General features: G+C 45.5%; 1 protein-coding gene across 1 annotated transcript in view; it reads right to left on the bottom strand.

The window, feature by feature from the left end:
* CRNKL1 (crooked neck pre-mRNA splicing factor 1) overlaps positions 1 to 23,220 on the bottom strand; it is a 168,764-nt gene that overhangs the window by 11,584 nt on the left and 133,960 nt on the right. The window contains exons 11-13 of the mRNA XM_086927520.1: positions 13,856 to 14,095; positions 12,690 to 12,791; positions 12,261 to 12,509 (exon numbers count right to left, since the gene is read on the bottom strand). Of these exons, the coding sequence (XP_086783646.1) occupies positions 12,261 to 12,509; positions 12,690 to 12,791; positions 13,856 to 14,095 (591 nt within the window). The remainder of the gene's footprint in view (positions 1 to 12,260; positions 12,510 to 12,689; positions 12,792 to 13,855; positions 14,096 to 23,220) is intronic.

The raw sequence follows: 23,220 nt of genomic DNA, 5'->3' as shown, positions 1-23,220 counted from the left end.
GCTTTTAATTTCAAGGCTGGTATTGTTACAAAACGAAAAGTGAGTTCTTAAACAGAACACTGATATAAGGAGGCTAGATTATAAATTAAACAAGGTGCAGTAAAACACTTTTTTATTTTCAATACAGAGTAGAAACGTCATGGAGACTTTATGAGTTTAATTAATGGAAACAAAACTCAAAACACACAGAACCATTGTTAATTTCTTGGGACCTTTATTTTCCAGAAGAAACTATTATTGATTTTCGGAAACTCTTATCTCTTAATTCAAGGGACTTATGTAAGAGTCTTTGGGAACCTAATCATGGTGTGAATATATTTTAAAAGAACAGAACAAATGAAGGATATGAAATAACATTTTGGTTTATGAATGTTCATTAATCTTTTGGCAATTTACATTCTTGTTTTCCCAAGATTAATTCAGGTATCCAGATGCTTTATGCTTCATTTATCTGAAAGTGGCAGGTTGTCAACAGACCCAGCCTATAGTCAAAAAGGAAGGGTTCCTTAAGCTAGTTTACATTTCATCTTTTCATTTTGTTGTTGTAGATCTCTTTCCCTGCAACTATTTTCTCATCCCTTACCCCAACCTGGCCGCGTCAGTACTCTGAAGCAAAAGCCAAATAGCCTTTTGATTGGTGGTCCCTGGTGGTGGAGCATAATGTCACTCCTGGGAGGGTGTGGGACCCTTGACACCTGCCAATGCATCCATGGTATAAAAGCTTGTGCAGATGACTGAGATGAGTTTATTTCACATTGTTCTTTCCGTCAAGGATTGCCTGAGCCAAAGATGCTGTAAGGTCCTCCAGGACTACCAGCAAGATCCTGCTAGCCATGTACGTTAGGGCAAGAGGATAGCGACCAAACAGACCACCTTTATGGAATGCAGCACCAGGCTGGCAAGCGAAAACATTTGCTTAACAAAAGCATCAATCCTTTTGAATTCTCGATCCGTGGGATTGGTCGGGACGAATTAGAATTCACCTTATGGATCAAAGTCTGCACAAGAATACTTTGCAGAGTACTGTGCTTGGTGAGAAAATCTGGATCACCGGGCGCAGGCCTACTTCTGGTCACATGCAGACTAACTGTTGGCCTTGCCCTGTGCTGGTCAGTCTTAGGCAGCCTGCCCAGTCAGTCAGTGTTTGTTTATTTTAATTTAATTCCTCTTCACTCTTTTTGGGTTCTTGCTATTCTGCGTTGGTTTCCAGCCACCCACTCCCTGCTGCCTGCCTCTCGCGGGACCTACATTAGGGAGGCTGCAGTGCGACCACATTGAGCAGGTCCTCACCAGCTACCCTCTCGCTACGGTCAGAGCCTCCTTCCTCTGTAGTGCTGCTACTGCCGCTCCTGCCCTGTGCTGGTTTGTCCTAGGCAGCCAGCTTTAGTTTATTTTAGTTTCTCCTAACTCTTTTTGGGTTCTTGCTATTCCTTGGTCGTTCTTCACAGTTTTCCAGCTACCTCCTTCCCGCATCCCCAATGCCCATTCCCCCTCCCAGGGCCTACTTAATGGAGGCCACAGCATGCGTCTGCTCCAGGAATCCTGGCCCTCGAGGCACCCGCAGATATTCCACCGCAGATGCTGACACAACTGCTGGTTCGCATCTCCTCGATCCACAGCAGGACAGTTCACCTGCCACCACTGCCTCTTAACCAGCAAAGTATGACCATCTGCCCTCACAGATATCCCCGTCATTCCAGCGACCGAGACCATTCTGATGCCTCCCAATCAATGTCAGATCACTCTGCAAACATGCTACCGAAGTCTGGGACACCATATCCCCTGATGTAACCTTCATCTCAGAGACCTGGCCCATTACCTCCTCCACCCCCCGCATCGCCACTGCAATGCCCAACTGCTACATGATGATACACTGGGACTGCAACAACAAACATGGAGATGGCATCACCATCATTCACAAAGATTCAAATGTTGCAAACTACACCGATCATGGAACACCTTAATTTCCAACTCCACACCGACAATAAAACAACCATCAAAGGCACTCTCGCCTACAGCCTCCCAGGACAAGACCCCAGCCCTCTGCAACGCGGACAGAGACTTCATCACCCCACTCACCATCAAATCCAAGCCCTGCATCTTCCTCAGAGACCTCAACCTCTACCTGGACTAACCCACAGACATGAACTCTGTTAACCTCCTGGAACGAATGGACAACATCGGTCTCACCCAGCTGATTACAGACCCCACACACTGGAAGCTATCTTCATATCCAGCAACAGAGTCAAATACAGCCATGCAACAGAACTCCACTGGACCGACCTCTGCTTCATCCACTCAACATCACAGGATCACCCTGCACCATTCCAATCCTCCCAGCACCTCCTTCCACAGCTGGAGCAAATTGACACAGACCCAATGGTTGAAGCCCTCAACACCATCAAGCCGACGCCGCAATCAACCTGGAGAAAGCAGTTAAGAACTTCAACAACTGGATCACCAATGCCGGCAACTGAGTTGCCCACATCAAAGCAGCCAGAACCCACAGATCCACCTAACAAGCCAGCTGGTACACACACCGGAACTCAGCACAATGAAATGCAGCTGCAAACAACTGGAGAGAAGATGGTGCACCAGCACAGACAATACAGATAAAGCCACCTTCATGCCAGCCCTCAACAAGCACCACCAACGACTCCAAGACGCGAAAAAGGACGCCCTTGCAAACCGCATCGAGGCTAGCGTCAACCACACCAAGGAACTCTTCACCATCGTCAGAGTTCTCCGGCCCAACAAGCAACGAAAACATGATCCCTCCCTCACAGGACTTCTGCAACGTACCAGTGAATCACTTCCACACCTAGATATCGACCATCTACAGGAACTTCGAGCCCTAACCCACCGAACTCCTCAGCCTCCTCACTCCAACGGAAACCTCCCCCCGACCAACAGCTCACCGAATGGGAACAGATTACCACACCGAACACAACAGCTATCATGAACTCCATCCACTCTAGAGCATCCACCAACCCCTGCACCCACCGCCTCTTCAACCTACGAAGCAACAAGATGAGCTACCAACTCACTATCATCCTCAAAGCATCCATCGACACAGCCACCTTTTCCAAAGCATGGAAACATGCAGAAGTCAGACCTCTCTTCAAGAAACCCTCTGCAGACCCCAGTGAACACCAGAATTACCGCCCCATCTCACTGCTCCGGTTTCCCACCAAAGTCATGGAAAGGTCATCAACCAACAGCTCACCGAACACCTGGAAAAAAGCAACCCACTAGGCACCTCTCAATATGGTTTCTGCGCCAACCACAGCACTGAGACCACCACGGACATTTGCACCTTACTCTAAAGAGGAGAATCGGCGGCCTTGATCCTTTTTGACTTCTCCGCAGCCTTCGATACTGTATCAAACCGCACACTCAAGAGACTGCACAAGATGGGGATCAAGGGAGATGCACTCAGATGGTCATTTCTCAGGGGACATACGCTGAGAATCTGCCTACCTCCATTCATCTTGGAACCAGCGAGTACCATCTGCTGCATCCGTCAAGGTTCTACCGTCAGCCTCAACCTCTTTAACACATACAGGACACCTTTAACCGACATCATCCGAACCTACGATATCAACATCAAATCCTACGTTGATGACACCCAGCTCATTCTCTCGCTCTCAGCAGACCCAACTACCACCAAGACCAACTTCCACAAGTGCATGAAGAATGTCGCACTTTGGATGAAGGACAACTGTCTAAAGCTAAACAAAGACAAGACCTAAGGGCTGATCTTTGTTAACCATGCCTTCCTCTGGAACAACACCTGGTGGCCCACGGCACTCGGACCCACAGCTAAAAACCCCACCCACAACCTCAGCATCATCCTGGATGGCAAACTCACCATGAAAAGACAGATTACACAGTCACCTGTCTGCTTCCACACTCTGCGCATACTCTGAAGAATCTTCAAACAGCTCAACATAAGCACGAGAAAAACAGTCACACAAACTCTAAGCACCAGCCTTCTGGACTACGGCAATGCATTGTACACAAGAACCACTACCAAATTCATGAGAAGGCTCCAGATGATATAGAACGCAGCTGCCAGATTAATCCTCACCCTGCCCAAACGGACTACATCACCCATCAACTGACGAACCTCCACTGGCTCCCAGTCCAGAAAAGATGTCAATTCAAACTACTGACACACACCTACAAAGCCCTCCATGATCAAGGACCACCATACATGAATGAGTGTCGGAGGAACTTTCACCAACCATCCACAAACCTCCACTGTCTCCCTCACACAGACACCTCACATCCGCAGTAGCCACAGCACAGGCCACTCCTTCTCTCACCCTCGCTGACAGGCTTCAGGAAGAGACTCAAGACCTGGCTTTTCAACTAAACCCAGCAACTGAGCACCTGGATACCCTCAAAGGTGATAGGCTGCACTCTACAAGTATGGATTGATTGATTGATCCAGGAGGGTGACAATGAATGGAGGCAAGGGTTCTTATGTCATTGGCCCGACTGCAGAATCTGTGTTAAAACATTTGTCTTAGATTCAATGGAGGGCAGCTCTAACTCTAGTACCTCAGCTGCCTTCTGAACTACAAAGCAAATGCACATTTTTCTGATCATAGCCGAGGTGTTGAATCAAGTTCGTTTTCAGGAGTGCTGTCAAGCCCACTGGGCAATGGCATGATCAGTATAATGAGGGGAATGCAAGCCATTCCCATCACCATCATCATCAGTGCTGTAGGGTGCAATGGATTAGAGTCAGAACAAAAATAAAATGGAGCATCTGTTGAACGTAGCGCCATAGTAAAGGCACCGAATTAGAATAAGGCTGCATCCCGCATTAGTAATTTCTTAGTATGACATCGGTCAATCTGAGGCTGAGGTTGGCACGGCATCTGGCACTATCTCCTCAATCTGCGCCAGTGGGCTGAATAGGGGTGATGGGGTCTGACGTGGATCTCTGGGCCAGCGTCAGGATAAGTCCGATATGGGCTTCATGCGGTCAGACCATGTCTGCGGCAAGGGCTTAGCAACCAGGGGAGTCCCCTGTGCTTCCGTGGAGCACTGCGGGGAGGGGGACTTCGGCCTGACCTCCGTTGACGAGGCAATATTGTTTGTAGTCAGAGCATAACACCTATCTGACTCAAGGATGTTGATATTTTTGGGGGGTTTCTTTTTGAGTTTTTGGGGGAGGGGGTTTGCCCAGATGGTGGATGGTGTAGTTTAGGCATAGGATATATACACACACTTGTTTCAGGCGCAATCTCACTTATGGCATGGCATCTGGCACCATCTCCTCAATCTGCACCAGTGGGCTGAATAGGGGTGATGGGGACTGATGTGGATCTCTGGGCCAGCTTCAGGATTATGTGGTCAGACAATGTCTGCGGCAAGGGCACAGCAACCAGGGGAGTCCCCTGTGCTTCTGTGGGGCACTCAGGAGTTCCAAAGGGAGCTGGAAAGGGCACTAAAGAATTGCAGCATGGCTTCTGTGGAGGCCTCAACTTACTGTGGAGGTCAATGATGACCGGGGAAACTGTGGGTGTGTTGAGACCAGCTGGGGTAATTGGTTCTGTGGCTGGTGTCAGAGGGAGTGAAGTTCAAATATGGACACCCTAGCACCTCTTCTTCAGAATTAGTGTAGGAAAGTACTCCTTTTTGACATAGTCACCCCCACTTTTTGCCTGGTACATGATGTGATTTCGATCGGAAGCACCCTGGATTCCTGCTAATCAGGTCCCCCGTGCCAGAGCTCTTTTCCAAAACCGTACAATTGTTCCCTGAATTGGCAATACCTTTAGTACCCTCCATAACACCCTATTATATGTTGACCCTAGTTAATGGTACCCCAGGTACCTAGGACAAGAGGTACTAAAGAGGGTTCCCCCAAGGGCTGCAGCACGAATTGTGCCACCCTAAAGGACCCCTCGCCACACTCATGCAGGGCTGCTATCACAGGCTGAGTGTTTTGGTGCACACCAAACTGAAAACACGACCTGACAAACACGCCTGTGTGTCAGGCCCTTTAGCACTGCATGCAGTACTTGTAAGTCAGCCCTACAGCAAGCCTTATAGCCCTAAGGCAGGGTGTTTGGTATTACATGCGAGGGCATACCTGCATGAGCAGATATGCCCCTGTGTTGGTCAGTTTCATTACTTCCAGTGCAAGTGGACAGGGAAGCCATTCTAGAACATGTCCTGAACACTGGTAAAAACAAACTCCCCAGCTAGATGATGGCTTTACTGAAAATAGGGCTGTTTGGCATCAAACATCTTATATTGATAAGCCCACATTGATTCCAATACATGCACAGAGGTGCCCCCTGAAAACCTACAAGCCTCTGGTGTGCTCGCTGACTGGTTTCTGCCAACCTGCCACCTGAGACACTGTTCTGACATTCTAGAGTGAAAGCCTTTTGCGCTCAGGAGACACAGCATAAAAGCCTGTCCAGGAAGAGGGTGTCCCACCCCTTCCCACAGGATGACCTTTTGATTAGCCTTCTTAGGCCGGCAACCTTCAATGAGCTGCCGCCTTTGAAATGCAAATCTGGCTCTCTTCACAGGAGAGAAAGCTGACCCCCTTAGTCCAGAGTCCACTTGGCACCTGAACAGGAGGGAAAATTAACTATTCAGGTAGGCATGCCACCCCCAGGTTAGTACCCCCCTAAAGTGAGCTAAACTGAGGTGGACAATTTTATTTTTCAGCAGCCATCTTTCTGATGGCATACTTAGGTTATTCTGGGACAGGGTTATGCCCACATCCAACAGGAAGTGGTCATATAGGGGGCATAGTGACCACAAGGGTCATTAGCCCATTGGCTACTACCCTACAATCACCTAACACCTCTAAATTCAGTATTTAGAGGAGCCCCTGGCACCAAAAGAAGAGATCCTGATGACCTGAAGAAAGAGGATGGACAAGAAGAGTCACACAGAAATAAAAGAAGACCTAGCAATTAACTTGGCACCAACCCTGCCGACCTGCTTGCTGACTTCGCCTATTGTACCAAAAGTCGACTTATCCTGCACCTGCGGAGTTCCCAAAACCCAGGAGACCAGCCAGCCTTTGCCCAGGACCCAAGACCTCCTAAGGGACAGCTAAACTTAACCCTGCATCCTGCAGACAGCAAAAGAAAGACCAAGAGGACTCCAGCTCTGCCAAAACCCGACACCGCCAAGCACCACTGCACCCGAGCCCCCCAGCCTGTATTGAAGTGGGCCAATGGTGTCAGTGTGGTCCCCAAGCCCTCAAGTTATGGAGCCAATGTGGAGTGACTCCTCGTGAACTTCCCAATGTCGCCTGCGGCCTCTGTTGGAAGCCCTCTCAACCACAAGTGTTTTGCCGTATGAAGAAACCCAACACCCCAAAGAACCTCTGCAGCCGGATGCCTTGTCCAGAGGAAAGAGGGCCAAAGATGTCCCAATGTCCCCCAACATCACAAAAACTAAAGCCACTCAATGGTTTCACTGGACTGGCCTCTCAGTCCCCTCCTGCAGCCACTTCATGACCAGACCGATTCCCATTGGTTTGCAATGCACACAAGACGCTGTTAGCACCACTGCATCTTGACGCCCTAGTGCTGCTGTAGGTGACCTGTTGGCGCTGCCTTGGACCTTGTCCTGTACTTACCTTTGGCCCAAGACACTGGTCCCGTAAGTGACCGACAAGAACTGGTAAACCGCATATGATTTTCCTCCAATAGGATAACACTACAGAACTTAGAAATTGCACTGTGTAGACTTTTTGAACTTCAAAGGATTCATATTTAAAAACATACCTACCTACACAATTTTCTTCTGATGCCTAAACATATATAAAGATACTTGCAATTTTTATAAATTGGTGTGGATCTCCTTCTTGAGTTGTGCATCTCATTTATTAACCACTGTGTATTTTCAGATGCCCTGCTCTCCTCTGTGTGAAGCCAAAGGCAGCTCAATCACACTATCCCCTAACAAAGCACTTTGGGATTGCCATAGCAAGCCCCTGTCCACTCATAAGGGATCCCCTGGGCTCTTTACAGGATAAATCTACTTTTTATATATCATATAAAGAGCCAGTTTCCTACAATCAGGGTGGTGGGATGGGCTCCAGCCCCACTTTGTGTTTTTTATACTTCTGCTTGGATTTACTCAAAGATTTCAAGCGTAAAGTGGAGCAGTTGCTAGTCTAGTCCTGGACTGGATCCAAGCCTGTGACATCAAGTTTGAGCAGGATCTATGTGAAGATTGCTACTTCTTATGTTCAGAAGTGCACAGCTTCGCATTCCAGTCTCAAATTACCTTCAGGTGTTACAAAGAATGATCAGAGCACCACCGCAGAAAAACAGTATTAAGGTCCGTAGCTCTACGGACTTTGATACTGTTTTTCTGTGGTGGTGCTCTGAACATTCTTTTTAATTTATGTGTTGGGCTTCCTCCCTAAATAGGACACTATTGGGATGACATAGTGTCCTTGTTTTCATCGAGCATGCCATACCTACTTATGAGTGTTACACTTTCCTGAATCTGTGTATGTGCTAGCATCTCGACTACCATTGTCATCCTATTTTGATTGTATATTACCTTCAGGTGTATTAGGGTGCATTTGTAACAAGACTGAGTTATGGCCGAGGCCAGACACCAAAGGCACACTTTGCGCGGCTCCATGACTAGCACCTGCTCCCTGCAGTTCCAGCACAGCTGAATTGTGTGATTTTTCAGTGGGGACATCATGCCCTAGCACACTGTTGAAAAGATGTTTAGAATCCTCTGAAGACTGACAAATGTGGGAGCGGGGCTCTGTATCTACGTCAGAAGTAATGGAACGAAAGAAACTGATGTCAGAACACAGGTGTGGTGTGTATATTCAGCTTAGTCTCTTCCAGGGAAGTGAGCAGTTAGTGCGGAGCCACATGACACCACCAATTGGTGCACAGGCGCATTTGCTTGAAAAATCTCCGGACCAATTTTGCCACCAAGGGATGTTCTAAGGTGAGAAGTCTGCGATTAGAACTATCCATCAGAATGATTTGCTGTAATTTTGTCAGTACAACAATTATCAATCACTTGTGTTAACTTCTGCAGGAGACGAGTTAATTAAAATGTTTACTATGGAAAAAATATTTTTACACAAACTAAGATTCATCTAAATAGTATCTGAAACATAGGAAAATTGCAGTCCTTTGGCAGAATAGCCGGCTACTCTTTGAATAAAGCAAAAACACAGATTATTATAAACAACAAGGTGCAGTGCTCAGATAGTCGAGTGGTAGAATCAGGTATATATTTGGGGATAGAAATAACAGCGAATCTAGATAGCGTGGTGGAAAGAAACATTGAACCAATAATTTTAAAAGGAAAACAAGGGATCTAGACAGATGGCATAACCTACATTTTACATTAGTAGGGCGAGCAAATATAATAAAATTAATGCTGTTGCCAAAATTGCTATACGTCTTTCGGGCAATCCCTCTAACATTCGATCAAAAATGGTATATCACTTTGGAGCAGATGGTAAACAGGTTCCTATGGGCGCATGGGAAAACGAGGCGGACCCAGAGATATATGGCACTCCTTAAAGAGAAAGGCGGGTGGGCAGTTCCAGACTTTAAAATGTATCACTGGGCGGCAGTTTTTCAATATATGGTGGAATTAATTGGGGGAGCACCAGAGCAAGTAGGTGTGGGCAATTCGGTATATGCAGTGCTGATGGGGGTGGAAAATATAAAAAAACTGCTTTTAAAGTACACTGAGTTTAGCTACTACAAAAGGACGAAATTTAAAACCCGGATTGCAGCATAGAAGATATGGGCTGCATTTAAAAAGAAGTATGGACGAGAAAGATACAATGCATACAAATGACTATTAGATAAACCGCTACCGCCAGAGATATTTGCAGACTCAGTATTTAGAGAGTGGGGTCAGAAGGGCATTGTGAGCATTAAGGATTTGATGGGGGAACACGGGATGTACCAATTTGCGGAAATACAACAGCACTACGGGGTGTATACAAGAAGTTTTTATAAATACCTACAAGTGAGGAGCTTTTTTACTACGAAAAAGGGGGGCCCACCTGGGTTCAGTGAAAATGTGGTGATGGAGTATGTGGAGAAACAGGGGGGTAGCACGATTAAAAGAATTTACTTTGAACTGATAGAAAGTAGAGAGGATGATTTAGGGAAACCAGGAAACAAATGGGTAGAGAGATTGGGGGTAGGGCAGGAACATTTTCAGCTATCATTGGAATTAGGCAGGAATACGCTATGCTGTGCAGCCATGCAGGCGCAACACTACAAAACCATCTTCTCACCCTACAATTCGCCAGCAAAAATTGCGCAATGTGGAGGCACCTCCGGAATTACATGCCCGTGCTGTAATAGCTCGGAAGCCGGGATCGTGCACGTTTGCTACCTGTCCAACATTGCTACCATTACATAAAGAAATCTAAATGTTTTTGGAGAACGCTATGGGTATTATCCCGGAGCTGACACCAGCAAGGCTGGTCTTGGGAGTGGATGGGCAGTGTGTAGCCAATACATTTTTTTTTGTAGCTATGGCGGTGTTGAGACTTTGTGTGACATCAGCTTGGAAAGACCCGGCATCACCCACTTTTCATCAATGGCTGGCAAGGCTACTATCTATATACAACTTGGAGAGGGAGATATATGCAAGGAAAGGTAAAAGAGGGAGGAAGCTAGGTTTACAAATATGGGAACCTATGGAAATCTGGAAGAAAGGATAGAATGAGGGCAATAGGGCATGGTTAAGCTTTCCTTTTGTTTTAGGGGCTCTTTTTATTAGTAGATGTTCTAGATGGGGGTTTTTCACTTTTTTTAAATTTATTTATTTATATATTTATTTTTCTCATACTTGTAATCTCCGCTTTAGGATAACCTCACGTAATTGTTTTTCTGAAATTCTCCCCCTCTCTGCCTTATTGATTTTCTCATCTCTGTCATTTTTTCTCCATTATTTGTTTGTTTTTTCTTCTTACTGTCTTAATTGATGATTCTTATCAATATAAATACTGAATTTGTATATGTACAACAATAATGGTGTTTTGCTGCTTGTAAAGTGTCATGCCCCCGAGGCGGGAGGCGGGGGGGGGGGAGAATGTGGGGTAAATACCTAATAAAAATATATATAAAAAAAAGGAACATTGCAGTCCTTCTGCGTTAATGAGAACAGCTAGTTTTTTGCATCTAAGCCAAAACAAAATTCATATGCCTTAACCCTTGGTAGGTTTCAATCTACAAACCCTTCAGATCCAATAAAATTTTGAGAATGTGACAGGACTATCTTCCGGAGGCTGAGCACTCCTGAAACAGACATCTTGGACCTCTTCTAGAGATGGCTGAACACTTCCTAAATAAGAACAGTGAGTATATTCCTATACTCTTTGCCAAGACTCCACTGTACTAATGCCTCTGCTCAAATTCAAGAAATGCTGTCCAACTACATAGCACGTGAGCACATAAAGCAAATGAAGCATCTTGACCAGGCAAGCGATTTCAGAAAAAAAGGGGAGGCAGAGTATATACATTGCCCTTCAGGGCGATGGATTACACGTTGGGTTGCCGGAAAAGCCTCCTTCTGTGCCTACTAACCCTGTCTACTTTAAAGGTGCTCAATTTTAAAAGCTTTTTTGATGATATTACCATGAAGGTATTATTAACTTTTTCTGTTAATCCTACTTGCACTGTTTCACACTCGCATGAATCCACATTTGCTGAGCTAAGGTGGAGCAAGTTTCCCACTTCAATATTTTGTTATGTGCCTTTTAAAGAACATATGCTATGTCCATGGTCTATTTCTGCTAGGCCTTCTGAAAGCAACCAGTCTAACTTGAAAGTTAAAATGCTTGAAACTAGACACACAGGAAGAGCCAGGGCTTATATACCCAGCAGAATTTACAGTTGTCAACTAGATGAGGTCACGCGTCTTTAGTTTCCCTGACAGAGAAAGTGAAGGGGGACAGATTAACTTAAAACCGGCAGACTGATTATCTTCCTAATACGCGGATATGACGCAGAAGGGACCATTCAGTAATCCACCAAAGAAAAGAAAATGCTGAAAATGGGAGGAATAGGTCAGATAAAAGTACACATGCTTTCCCAGCATTAGTTTTAAAAGGTAACAGAAAGGTAATTCTACAGGAAGCAATTTAAAGGAGAGATAAAGGACTCTCTTCAAGCCATACAAGAGATCAGGAGTACATGTATTGCATTTACAATAACAATAACGAAGTTGGGAAAAAGCTGCCTTCTCATTTTGCTCAAACTTACCCCATCTTCAGCCTGGAGCTTTCGCCTCTTCTTAACTTTCTCTGGCATGAGTTTCTCCACTCTCTCTACATTGGATCCTGTTCCATACTCTTCCTCAAAGGATTGCCAGGACTCCAGAAGCATAAGTCGTTCTTCCTTTTCTTCACAATTTCTCATAGCTTTGTTGGCCTCTTCATAAATCTGCCTGCATTTGGACACATTTTCTTCCATTTCTGATGAAAGTTCAAACTGAGCATAACTGATCCATACCTGAGAAATGAGCAGCATGGATTAAAATTCATGAAAGTTATGCTAGAGCGCGCACGCACACAAACCACGTAAACTGTCTGATGGAGTTATATGTTGAAACATTAAGGTCAAGAATAAACAAATCAAGTTGTGAAGAAATATTTTAGGAAACTGTAAATAATGTAACTCATTACAAAATACCTTAACATGCTGAGTGCGCTGAAGTAGTCGGCGGTAAAGATTTCTAGTTTTCTCATACTCCTCTTGTTCAATTTCAAAATCAATATAGGATTTCCACAGCACCTACGAAAATGAATTAGTTCAATTACAATACGTTTCTTAAAAGATTAAAAGATTTAATGACAAACATTATGGTATTACACTTTTCATTGTAATTTTTATTATTAGTATTGATAAATACTCAATTAACAAAACCTTGTAACCAATATAGAAAGAAAAAATGAGTCGGCACAATGTGTAAAGCAATCATAACTCTCTAGAAACAGGATAAGGTATTCTTTCGAGAGACAGGTCACCATTATAAAGCAGTCAAACGCCATGTGCTCAGCATGCACATCCTTCCACAAACCCATACTGGTTATTAAGCTATTGAGGAAAAAAGTAAGTAAGCACAACCTAAACAGACTGCTTCGTTGTGCTAGAGGTCTCTCAAGAATGGACAAGGGCCCAACATATAACAGAAACTCTTACTAGTGGGTGATGGAGGGCTTCCACTAAATAAATGGATCAAATTCAGAGGGAATCCTCTTGTATACATTGAGAATCTTCACCATATCTATGGCTAAAATGTAACAACAGACAGCAATAGGGTGCTTAAAGATATCTCCCTCAGCGAGCCTAAAAAAAGGCTCCGAAAAGGTGATGCAAGGGGTGTCTCCCAAGCAAAGAAGACTTTACATTTTTCAACTGAATGTCCCTTTCAAAGTATGCACTGAAGGCACTCACTACAGTATTAGGCATGAGAGTCAATGAGATTTTTAATGAAACATTCTGTTGAATATTTTGTCTTTAGTACATTTTCAAACGTTTCCCATTCTGTAACGCAAGAGTGGCAGTTATCTGGTTAAACAGGCACTCGCGTGCTAATTTTACTTCGTACCCATAGTAACTAACAGATCCTTTGTAAGAACCTTGATCACTCACTTACATTTATTTACCTCCGAAAAGTGATTGGTTTAACTCTCCTAGGATGTAGTTACCTTTCCAACACGAATACATGTATCAATCAAAGAGATTGCTAAATATATACATAAATATGGAATTTGCAATCTGTGTAAATGGGCAGTTTTACATAGGAATGAAACACCAATTTTCATTTTATGTTCAAGTCAAAATAAGCTGCTTACCTCTGGCATGTCTAATCGTGGCTGACTGATTGCCAATTCATATATGCCCCTTGCTCTCTCAGTATCACCAAGTATGGTCTCCAATTCTGCAAATTTAATCCAAGATGTGCAATTTTCAGGTGTAAATTCCAGGAATTTTTCATATAGTTTTCGACACCGATCAAACTCTCGCAGTTGCAGTTCCAATTCAATGTAACCTTTAAATAACTTGTTTTTTGGGCATTTTCCAATTGATGTGCCCTAGGTAAGTAAAATTAAAACAAGTGGTTATGAATATGTAATGAAGAGGATACAAGTTCATTATGAAGAAACTGATAAATGTCTTTATTTTTTAACTCTTTCGCTGCAGAGCCCATTTAGGCTATTTGTGGTAGTTTGCGCATAGGCCTACATAAACTTTTTTTAGGTCTCGGGCCTAGCTTTGCACTGCGTGAGGCATTTTGTAAACGAAAAACGGGGTTTCAGCAGTCACTTTGGACTGTGAAACGCTTGTGCGTTTGTTTTATTGTATTGTGTTACCCCATTGGCCTTTGCGTGCGTCTTATTTTAAAAGACTGCACGCAATTGGCCCGAAGCACGCGCATAGCTCCTCCCATGACCTATTGGTGCCTATTACGCGCACCAAGCGCGTAATCGACACCAATAGGCCGTGGGAGGAGCTATGATTGTGCCCACACAGGCGTGACGTGCGCCACTTATTCTTGTCCTGTGTTTTGTGCTCAGGGTCCTCCCCTGCCCGGCTCCTCCGTATCCTCCTCCACCCTGGCAAAGCGGACCCCCTCCTTGCCCTCTGCCCCGGCGGGAGCCAATGGCGGCCAGAGGGCGCTGCTAGGCAACGGCACGGCCGGGGGCTCCTACTCGGAGGGAGAGCTGGTGCCCGAAGCACTCCTGTCCCAAGGCGGCTCCGGAGAGAGCCCAGTGCACCCGCCGGCGGTGAATGCTGCCTGCATGCATACGTGCCTCGTCTGCGCTCTGCTGGGGGGTGCCTGCGCGCACTTCTGGGGGGAGGAGGGGAGTGCCTGCATGCATTCTCTACTTCTGTGTGCCGATGGGGGTGTGCACCTGCATACGTGCCTTGTCTCCGCTCTGCTGGGGGGGCCAGCGTGCACTTCTGGGGGGGGGGGGGGGGGGGGGGGGGTCTTTGTGCATTTCGGGGGGTGAGCCTGCGTACATTCTCAACTTCTGTGCACTGCTGGGAGTGTGCGCCTGCATTGTCTCCTTCTGTGCACTGCTGGGGGTGTACGCCTGCATGCTGTACCTCTGTGCACTGCTAAAGATGCGTGCCTGCAAGCACTACTTATGTGCGCTGCTGGGAGTGTGTGCCTGTCTGCTCTGCTGCTGTGAAATGCTGGGGTGTGTCTCTGCCTGCTCTGCCACTGTGAACTTCTGGGGGTGTGCGCATATCCGCCATGTTTCTGCAACCTTCTAGGAGCGTGCCGGTCTGTTCTAGATCTGTAAAATGATGGGCGTGAAGCTGCTTGCTCTACTTACATGTACTGCTGTGAGGATTACCTGCTTGCTGTATCTCCGTGATTTGTTGAAACGAGTGCCTCTCTGTTCTACCTATGCGACCCGCTGGGAGGTGTGTTTGCCTGTTCTATATCGGGACTCCTAGGAGGCCTGCCTAACTGCTCAGATATGTGCCTGCCTGCTCTATCTCTGTGAACTAATGGCATGGGAGGCTAGTCTGTCTTGTTTCCTGATGGACACTGTTTCTGTATCCCATGGGCCGTACATCCCGATGTGCTGCAAAATAGGTTTGAATCCCAGCGGTGGTGCAAATTGTGCACTAAGGGGTTGTGTGCGTGCCTGGGCGTGTGTGCACATCTGTGTCAGTTTGCCTGTGTATTTGAAAGCATCTTTGTGTGTGTGTGTTTGCCTGTGTATGTGAAAGCATCTGAGTCTGGGGATGTGTGCGTCCCTATGTGTGTGTGCCTATATATGTGTACGCATCTGAGTGTGTGTGCGTGTGTACCTGGGACTGTGTGTGCATGCCTGGGCGTGTGTGCATGCCTGTGTATGTTTGCCTGTGTATGTGAAAGCACCTGTGTGTGTTTGCCTGTACTTCTGCAATAGCGGCAGTCCTCTGCTTTTCAAATTCATCGTTCTCTCTGACAGGCTTGGTTGCATTTGTAACTTGGAGGGTCTTCCTGCGATCCAGCTCTCTGCTGTCCACTTGCTTTTTTGTATTGCTTTTGTTTGAAAGAACATTTACTGGTCAATGTGTGAAAGCTCATTACACCCTGGAATCTTAGCTATCAGCTTGCCTTGCACCGAGAGCTTTTGAAAGTTTGTAGACTTCAATCTAGTTTAAATTTTAAAAAGAACATCTGTATTCTCCATGCTCATAAAAAGAATGTATTAACTCTCACCACAAATCCTCAATGGGGATTTGTTAATCACCTATCCGCCAAAGATCGAATATACAAGGTTATTCTTCTGTGATTTTTTTTTCTTTTAGAAATATCATGGCTCTTACATCAGCGGTGTTCTGTTTGTTAACGAAAAGCATGCACAGTTTGCCGCTTCAAAAACTGTATACAGCCTCCCGCGATGCTCAGATAAGTCTGTTTCTGTTGGAGGGCAGAGTCTTCATACAGTCAGGCCTGCAGCCACTCGGGCAGTAGTAGTTGTTTATTAAAATTAGGCCATAGTCAGAGCCAGAGATCCCTTGGATGCTGTCAGATCTCCATCCTCCCTCCCACAGTGGTCCTGGCAGGCTAGCAACAGGACACAGACCCCAGCCTTCCAAGCATCTTCACCATCCCACAGCACCCACTTTCAACATTTCACAGCGGGGCCACTCAGTTCAGGAAACATGCCGTGCCGACAGCCGGCACTTTTTAATATTAGCCAAATGTGGTATAATACGTAACTAGTTTTGAAAAAAATTAAGTAAACAGAATTTAGTAGGATCATGTGTAAGATCTTACTGGGTGGCCCTTGGCGGTGACTTATTTGTGCGGTGAATTATGCAGTACATGGGATGACGAGGAGCGCATCTGGGACTCAACATCTATTTTTGCAAGTTCCCTGGAATCGCTCTTTAAAAGGTGTGTAACTGTGCCCTTGGTGTCTGTCTCTCACTCTGTGTTTCGGTCTGTGTCTCTGCCTGTGTGTCTCTGCCTGTGTGTCTCTGCCTGTGTGTCTCTGCCTGTGTGTCTCTGTGTGTGTCTGTGTCTGTGTGTGTCTGTCTCGGTCTGTGTATTTTTGTCTGTGTTTCTGTCTGTGTGTCTCTATGTCTCTGTCTGTGTGTGTCTGTCTTTGTATATCTGTCTGTGTGTCTCTATCAGTATCCAGTTAGGCGCATGGTTACTCACAAACTTTCTTTCGGGGTGGTGGAGGGGGGGACATTTACAGGGTGGTTTGTGCCAAGGGTGGCAACGTTGGGGGCGGGGTCAAGGGGGGCGAGGCTAGAGACAAAAAACACTTGTGATCAAGAGATTGAACACAAGCCCCTGCAGTGGAGCATTAGTCCACTGAGCCACCACACCCAGCATACACATGTCTGTCTGTCTGTGTGTGTGTCTCTCTCTATCTGTGTGTCTCCGTCTGGCTGTGTGTCTCTGTCTGGCTGTGTGTCTCTGTCTGGCTGTCTGTGTGTCTCTGTCTGTCTGTCTGTGTGTCTCTCTCTGTCTGTGTGTCTCTCTCTGTCTGTGTGTCTCTCTCTGTCAGTGTGTGTCTCTGTGTGTGTGTGTGTCTCTCTCTCTGTGTGTCTCTGACCTATTGGTCTTGCATTATTTAGCATTGCCAATAGCTCAAACTTAAATAATGCGAGACCTATTGCATTGTAAATGCTTGTTTCTTGTATGGTATCCATGCCAAATTTGTGGCCTTTTTATCACACATCCTGGGGTTCCCAAAGGTAACCCGGGATTGTGGATTCCCCTGGAGGGGGATATGGAAATAGCCAAACTATAGATACATTTTGAGTTTTTAGGGAAAAAAGGAAAAAAGTGCTCTGAATAAAATTGTCTGTTTTTTTCCATAAAATTGGAATCAACAAACGGTTTGATGTGCTAAAGTCACTATCTTCCAAGTTTACAGAAACATGCAGAGTTGGATGAAAAAAACACATTTTTTACCACGGTTTTGGCATTTTACAAATAGGTAGCCCATTTTTCCTATATTTTGTGCTTTCAACCTACTACCAGTTTGAAGTGCAAACCAGTGTGAACCCCATGGGTGATCCAGAAAAGCAATCGATTTCTGAAAAGTAGACAACATTCTGTATTCAGCATGGGTCATATGTGTAGACCCCTCAATGTTTCCCAAAAAACCTAGCTGAAATATTGAAAATGTGTAGGAAAAAAACAGTCATTTGTGGCAATATTTCCATCTGTAACTTTGCCACAATAGTGGATTTACAAAAGCAATGTACCATTACGTCGACTAGACCCTTTTGGTTGTCGGGATAAATAGGGTTTGTAGGTTGTACAAGAACCCTAGGTGGCCAGAGCCAACAACTGAGCTGTATCGTAAAATGGTTTTATGTTCTGCACCTTATAGAGACATAGGTACATACAATAAATGTTTTATAGTAATATGTAATGCAGTTACCTTGATGAATCAAGTGGGGATCTTAATTCATTACACTAAACATGACTTATGACATCATGTAATAGTCATAGACAACTCTGTTGTAGCTGTAAACGGAAATCTGTTTACCTATTCAGTTGTAGTAACAGTATTAACAAAGAAAGGAAATTAAACAGTGTTATTTGTCTCCCCCCCTCCAATCCAACTTCCCAACTCTACTGGCCCTTCTCAATCGCACATTGTGGTCAATAGGCTGCGACTCGTGTATCACCACTAACGCCAGCGGGGGTAGTACAAATGTGCATGGTAAAGTTGTTCAACAGAATTATGCTCAGGGTTACTGGTTTGTGCAGGGGACTGATGTATTGAACATGTCTATTTTTCCTGTGCTCTGGGACAGGTGCAGGTTTGTGTGCCTTAAATGCTTCCATTATTAGATCCCAATCCATTGAGATTAGTTTTTTTCCGTAGCCCTCGGGCTTCTTCTCGTCGGATGGAAGTAATTTCTGCACTACCCCACAGTTTAGACCAATTCATATGTTGAAATATGTACATTGAAAAATAGATATCAAGGTACCCTATGTATTTAATGGGCACAAGCTATAGTTTAGGAATAGTGGTATTTTTACATCTCTGATTTTGTGAGTACCTGTATGACCATGTTGTTTAGAGGGTATTTTTCAAAATGTCTTTTTTCTTACACACTGGCTTACATTTGGAAGGCACAAATTAAGTGAAATCCAAATGGTAATAAATATCTTACTACTCTATGTCTCTTCTGATCAAAATGATCCTCACTTGTGTGGGTAGGCCCGTGACAGCAAACGACTCAAAACACAGCATGGATACATCACATATTTCCACTCAAAACAAACCTATTTACTGCAAAGTGGTTAGCGGTGGTGTTTGGGCCTAGGTCAGCCAGCACCTAGGGAACCTTAGCAAACCTGTAAATGTTGTACAACTAGACACCTAGGGCAATCCAGGATGGCATGACATGCATGGTTCTCACCAGGTTGTTTTACCCAGAATTCCATGCAAACCTCAAATTTTGACTAACTAAAACATATTTTCCTCACATTTCTGTGATGAAAGTTTCTGGAATCTGCAGGGAGACACAAACTTCCTCCATTGATCATTCTCCTAAGTCTTCTGATAAAAATGGTACCTCACTTGTGTGGGTAGGCTTAGTGCCTGCAACAGAAAACTGCCATAAATGCAATATGGATACACCACATTTTTTCAGTCACAACTGATCTGTTTTTTGCAAACTAGGTAGCGGTGGATTTTGGGCTCTAGCTCAGCCGGCACCTAGGGAAATATAGCAAACCAATACATTTCTTAAAACTAGACACATAGGGGAATCCAGGATGAGGTGACTTGCATGGCTCTCACCAGGTTGATTTACCCAGAATCCCTTGCAAACTTTGACAAAAAACTAATTTTTCTCACATTTCTGTGATGGAAAGTTCTGGAGTCTGCAGAGAGCCACAATTTTCCTTTCACTCAGCATTCCCCCAAGTCTTCTGATTTTTATTTTGAAAGTTTTATATAGCGCGGACAAGATCTTTGCAGATATCAGAGCGCTTTACAAAGAAGGGGTACATGAGGGAGCATAGTCAAACAGGTAAGTCAATGAAGCTAACAGTACAATAGGTGGGGGCAAAGCCAATCATGTAAATCAATAATACAAATAAGCAATGGGGTCAAACAAGTAGTTCAGATCGGTGCAGAGTCTTTAAAGAGTCCGAAATAATAGTTCAGGTGTATTTAGCCATGAGGATAGCTTTTACTTCTTTCTTAAAGAGTGTTGTGGAAGAGATGAGCCTGGTTTCGGGAGGGAGTGAGTTCCAGATCCTGGGTGCCATTCCTGAGAAGGAGCGTTTATAGGTTTTTTCCTTCCGGAATCTTCGAGGTTTCAGCAGAAGATATTTTGTGCCTCTAGTGTTTCTGGCGCTGCCAGAGATTGTCAGCTTCTGAGTGAGGTAGCCGGGTGAGTTCAGGTGTACCGCCCTGTGTGTCAAGCAGGCGATTTTCAGATGTATTCTGGCTTTAAAAGGCAGCCAGATCAGGGATTTCAAGTCAGGGGAAATGTGAGAGTGCTTTTTTGACCCAGTGATTAGTCTCGCTGCAGCGTTTAGAGAAGCTCTTAGGGGTGCGGTAGTAGTTAGGGGGAGTCCGCAATGGTCCTTCACTTGTGAGGGCAGACATAGTGTTCGCAACAGGAAAGACCCCAAAATAAAACATGGAGTCGTCAACATTTCCGGTCATAAAAATGATATGATTTGGCAATGAGGGTAGCAGTGTTTTTTTGGCCAGGGATCAATGGCTACCAAAGGACACCTACCAAACCTAGTAATTAGGAAAACTAGACACCCAGGGTAGTCCACGGTGGCATTTCTCACATGATCCAACAATGGGGCAGGGCCCTGGTGCATGTGACAGGCAAGCATCAAATCAAGGTCAATAGGAGTCTCGCGGAGCGACTAATCAACCCTGGTTTGATTTGTGCCTGTCGGGGGCACTAGACCAAGTCACACAAGTGGGGTAGCATTTTTATTGGGACAAGTAGTGGAACGCTGGGGGGTAGAAATCTTTTGGATTCCTGCTGATTCCGGACGTTTACGTCACAGAAATTAAAAGGAAAATGCGTAGTTTTAGGCAAAGTTTGATTTTCGCAGGGCATTGTGGGTAAGACAACTTTGTGGGATCCACAGAAGGCATACCACCCTAGACTCCCCCCTATGTCAAGTTCTCTGAAATGTCTGGGTCTGGCAGGTTTCCCAAAGTGACAGCTGACCAAGCTCACAAGTGCAGCCATTCAGCATAGAGGTAGAACGATATTGGGACCTATTCCAACTCTGCTACCCATATGTATAATAAAAAAAAATTAAAAATATCCAAAATCAAAATTGCCCTTCTTGCCAAAAAGAAGGGGATTATTTAGTTTCCAGGGGGCATAAAGACTGGTTATGGTCAAATGGGAGGAGGAGGCTAAGTCCAATATGTGGGAAGATGGGTGGGCCACCTCCACAATTTGTCTTTCTGCAGAAAGACTGATGCAGGTCATCGGAGGGGTGAGGTTAGGGCTGGCCGCCCCCCATCCACTTCTTCACAAATAAATAATTACTGGTGTATAGTGGGCTGTCTGTGCCCCCCCCCCTCCCGGGGGGAGAAATACATTTGGACCTGGTGGTAAGGGGAGCATTAGCCCGTTGCCAGGAGGGGAGCTCCCCACTCCAGATATAATCGCTGGTGGTATAGTGGGCTTACTGCCCCCCGCCAGGGGGCAAAATGACTGGTGGGGGTTATATGGGTGGGTGGAGGCTAGGCCTGATGCCTGTGTGGGCCACCCGCACCCATAGGAGGGGGTGTGTTAGCAGAAAGACTTTTGAGCCGAGGAGCACTAGCACATTGCGGGGGACAGGGGGGGGGGAGGGGGGCAGAAAGGCTGCTGGGGGTTATATGTGTGGGTGAGGGCAGAGTGGATGTAACTGCCTTCTATCCCCCCCCGAAAAATACTTTTGGGGCTGGGTGGACGAGAGAAGTATCCCTTAAAAATCATCACAGGGGGTCTAATGGGTGGATCTCTGTTTGGGAATCACTCTCCTGCAGCGTTACCCAAGCAGGGATCCACTGGGGAATAGTACCATTGGGAAGGGAGAACCAACCCCTCCCCCCTGGGAGCTCCCAGACCTGTCCTTAAGCCCCCCTTTGCAGTCTGTTTTAAAGGTACCACAACCCTCTTCGAGGTAGCGCGTAAGGCTACCAACCTGGCCAGCACCTCTGTACCCGGAGGCCCCAGGGCAGGTAAACCCTAACTACTGGTAGTACTTTGGACCTCACTCTCCTACCACCTGAAGACCTGAAGTGGACCCCCGGAAACCTACTACAAGTACCTGTATACCGTAAGTCTTTTTCTCCCATTGGAAAGCATTACACATAAAGACGCATTTAAGTGAACATTTTACTTTCCTGTGGAATTCAATTTTTAAAAAAGTACATTCTTGCCGATGAAGTTCTTGGCATCAAAATCTATATAAAAATAGGAGGTACTTTTCTAAATTGGTCTTGGATTTAATCTTTGAGTATGTGACATTTATTGCCTCTAAGACCCTCCCTCGGATAGGTGTAAACTGCTTGGGGTAGACCTTCCTGCATTGTCATCCTCCCTTTTAAACTCCGCACCTAACTTAGAGGGCTTATCCTCTATCTCTCAAGCCGCTGCTATCGACACCTGGCTTGCCGAAGGCTGCGTCACGGTAGCCCCATTACGACGGATATCAACCCGAAGATCCAAGGAGTCGAATCAGTGGTTTGGTGATGACTTGAAGACCAAGAAGTTGACTCTCCGGCGGGCCGAGAGGCAATGGAGAAAAGACTATTGCCCTCTATTAAAAACTCATTATTTGACGGTGCTGAGCGATTACAAAAGGGCCATACTAAAGGCTAAATCTGAATATTTCTCAACAAAAATTCTTATGGCAGAGAACAAATCTAGGGAGATCTTCTCCATCGTTCAGGACTTGGCCTATTCTGACAGGGCCACCCTTAAGCCCCCCCCACTCAATCCCTCTGTGATTCTTTGAATGTTTATTTTTTAGAAAAAATTAGTAATATCAAAGCTAATATCCCACTTCCCTCCCCCACCTTCTCCGAGCCTTCTCCCCCTTCTGTTCACTGTTGTCTTTCCTCTATCCCCCCGCTTACTGAAGAAATGTTTATAAAAATACTTCCCAAAGTAAAGTCTGGCTCCCCGGCGGATATCTGTCCAGCCCATATTTTGCAACAGATTTACTCTGTTTGCCCTAAACCGCCAATCTCCC

The sequence above is a fragment of the Lissotriton vulgaris genome, chromosome 6 (genome assembly GCF_964263255.1).
Source record: "Lissotriton vulgaris chromosome 6, aLisVul1.2, whole genome shotgun sequence".
In the NCBI taxonomy this organism is placed as follows: domain Eukaryota; kingdom Metazoa; phylum Chordata; class Amphibia; order Caudata; family Salamandridae; genus Lissotriton; species Lissotriton vulgaris.
This window is presented reverse-complemented; position numbering and strand designations above follow the sequence as displayed.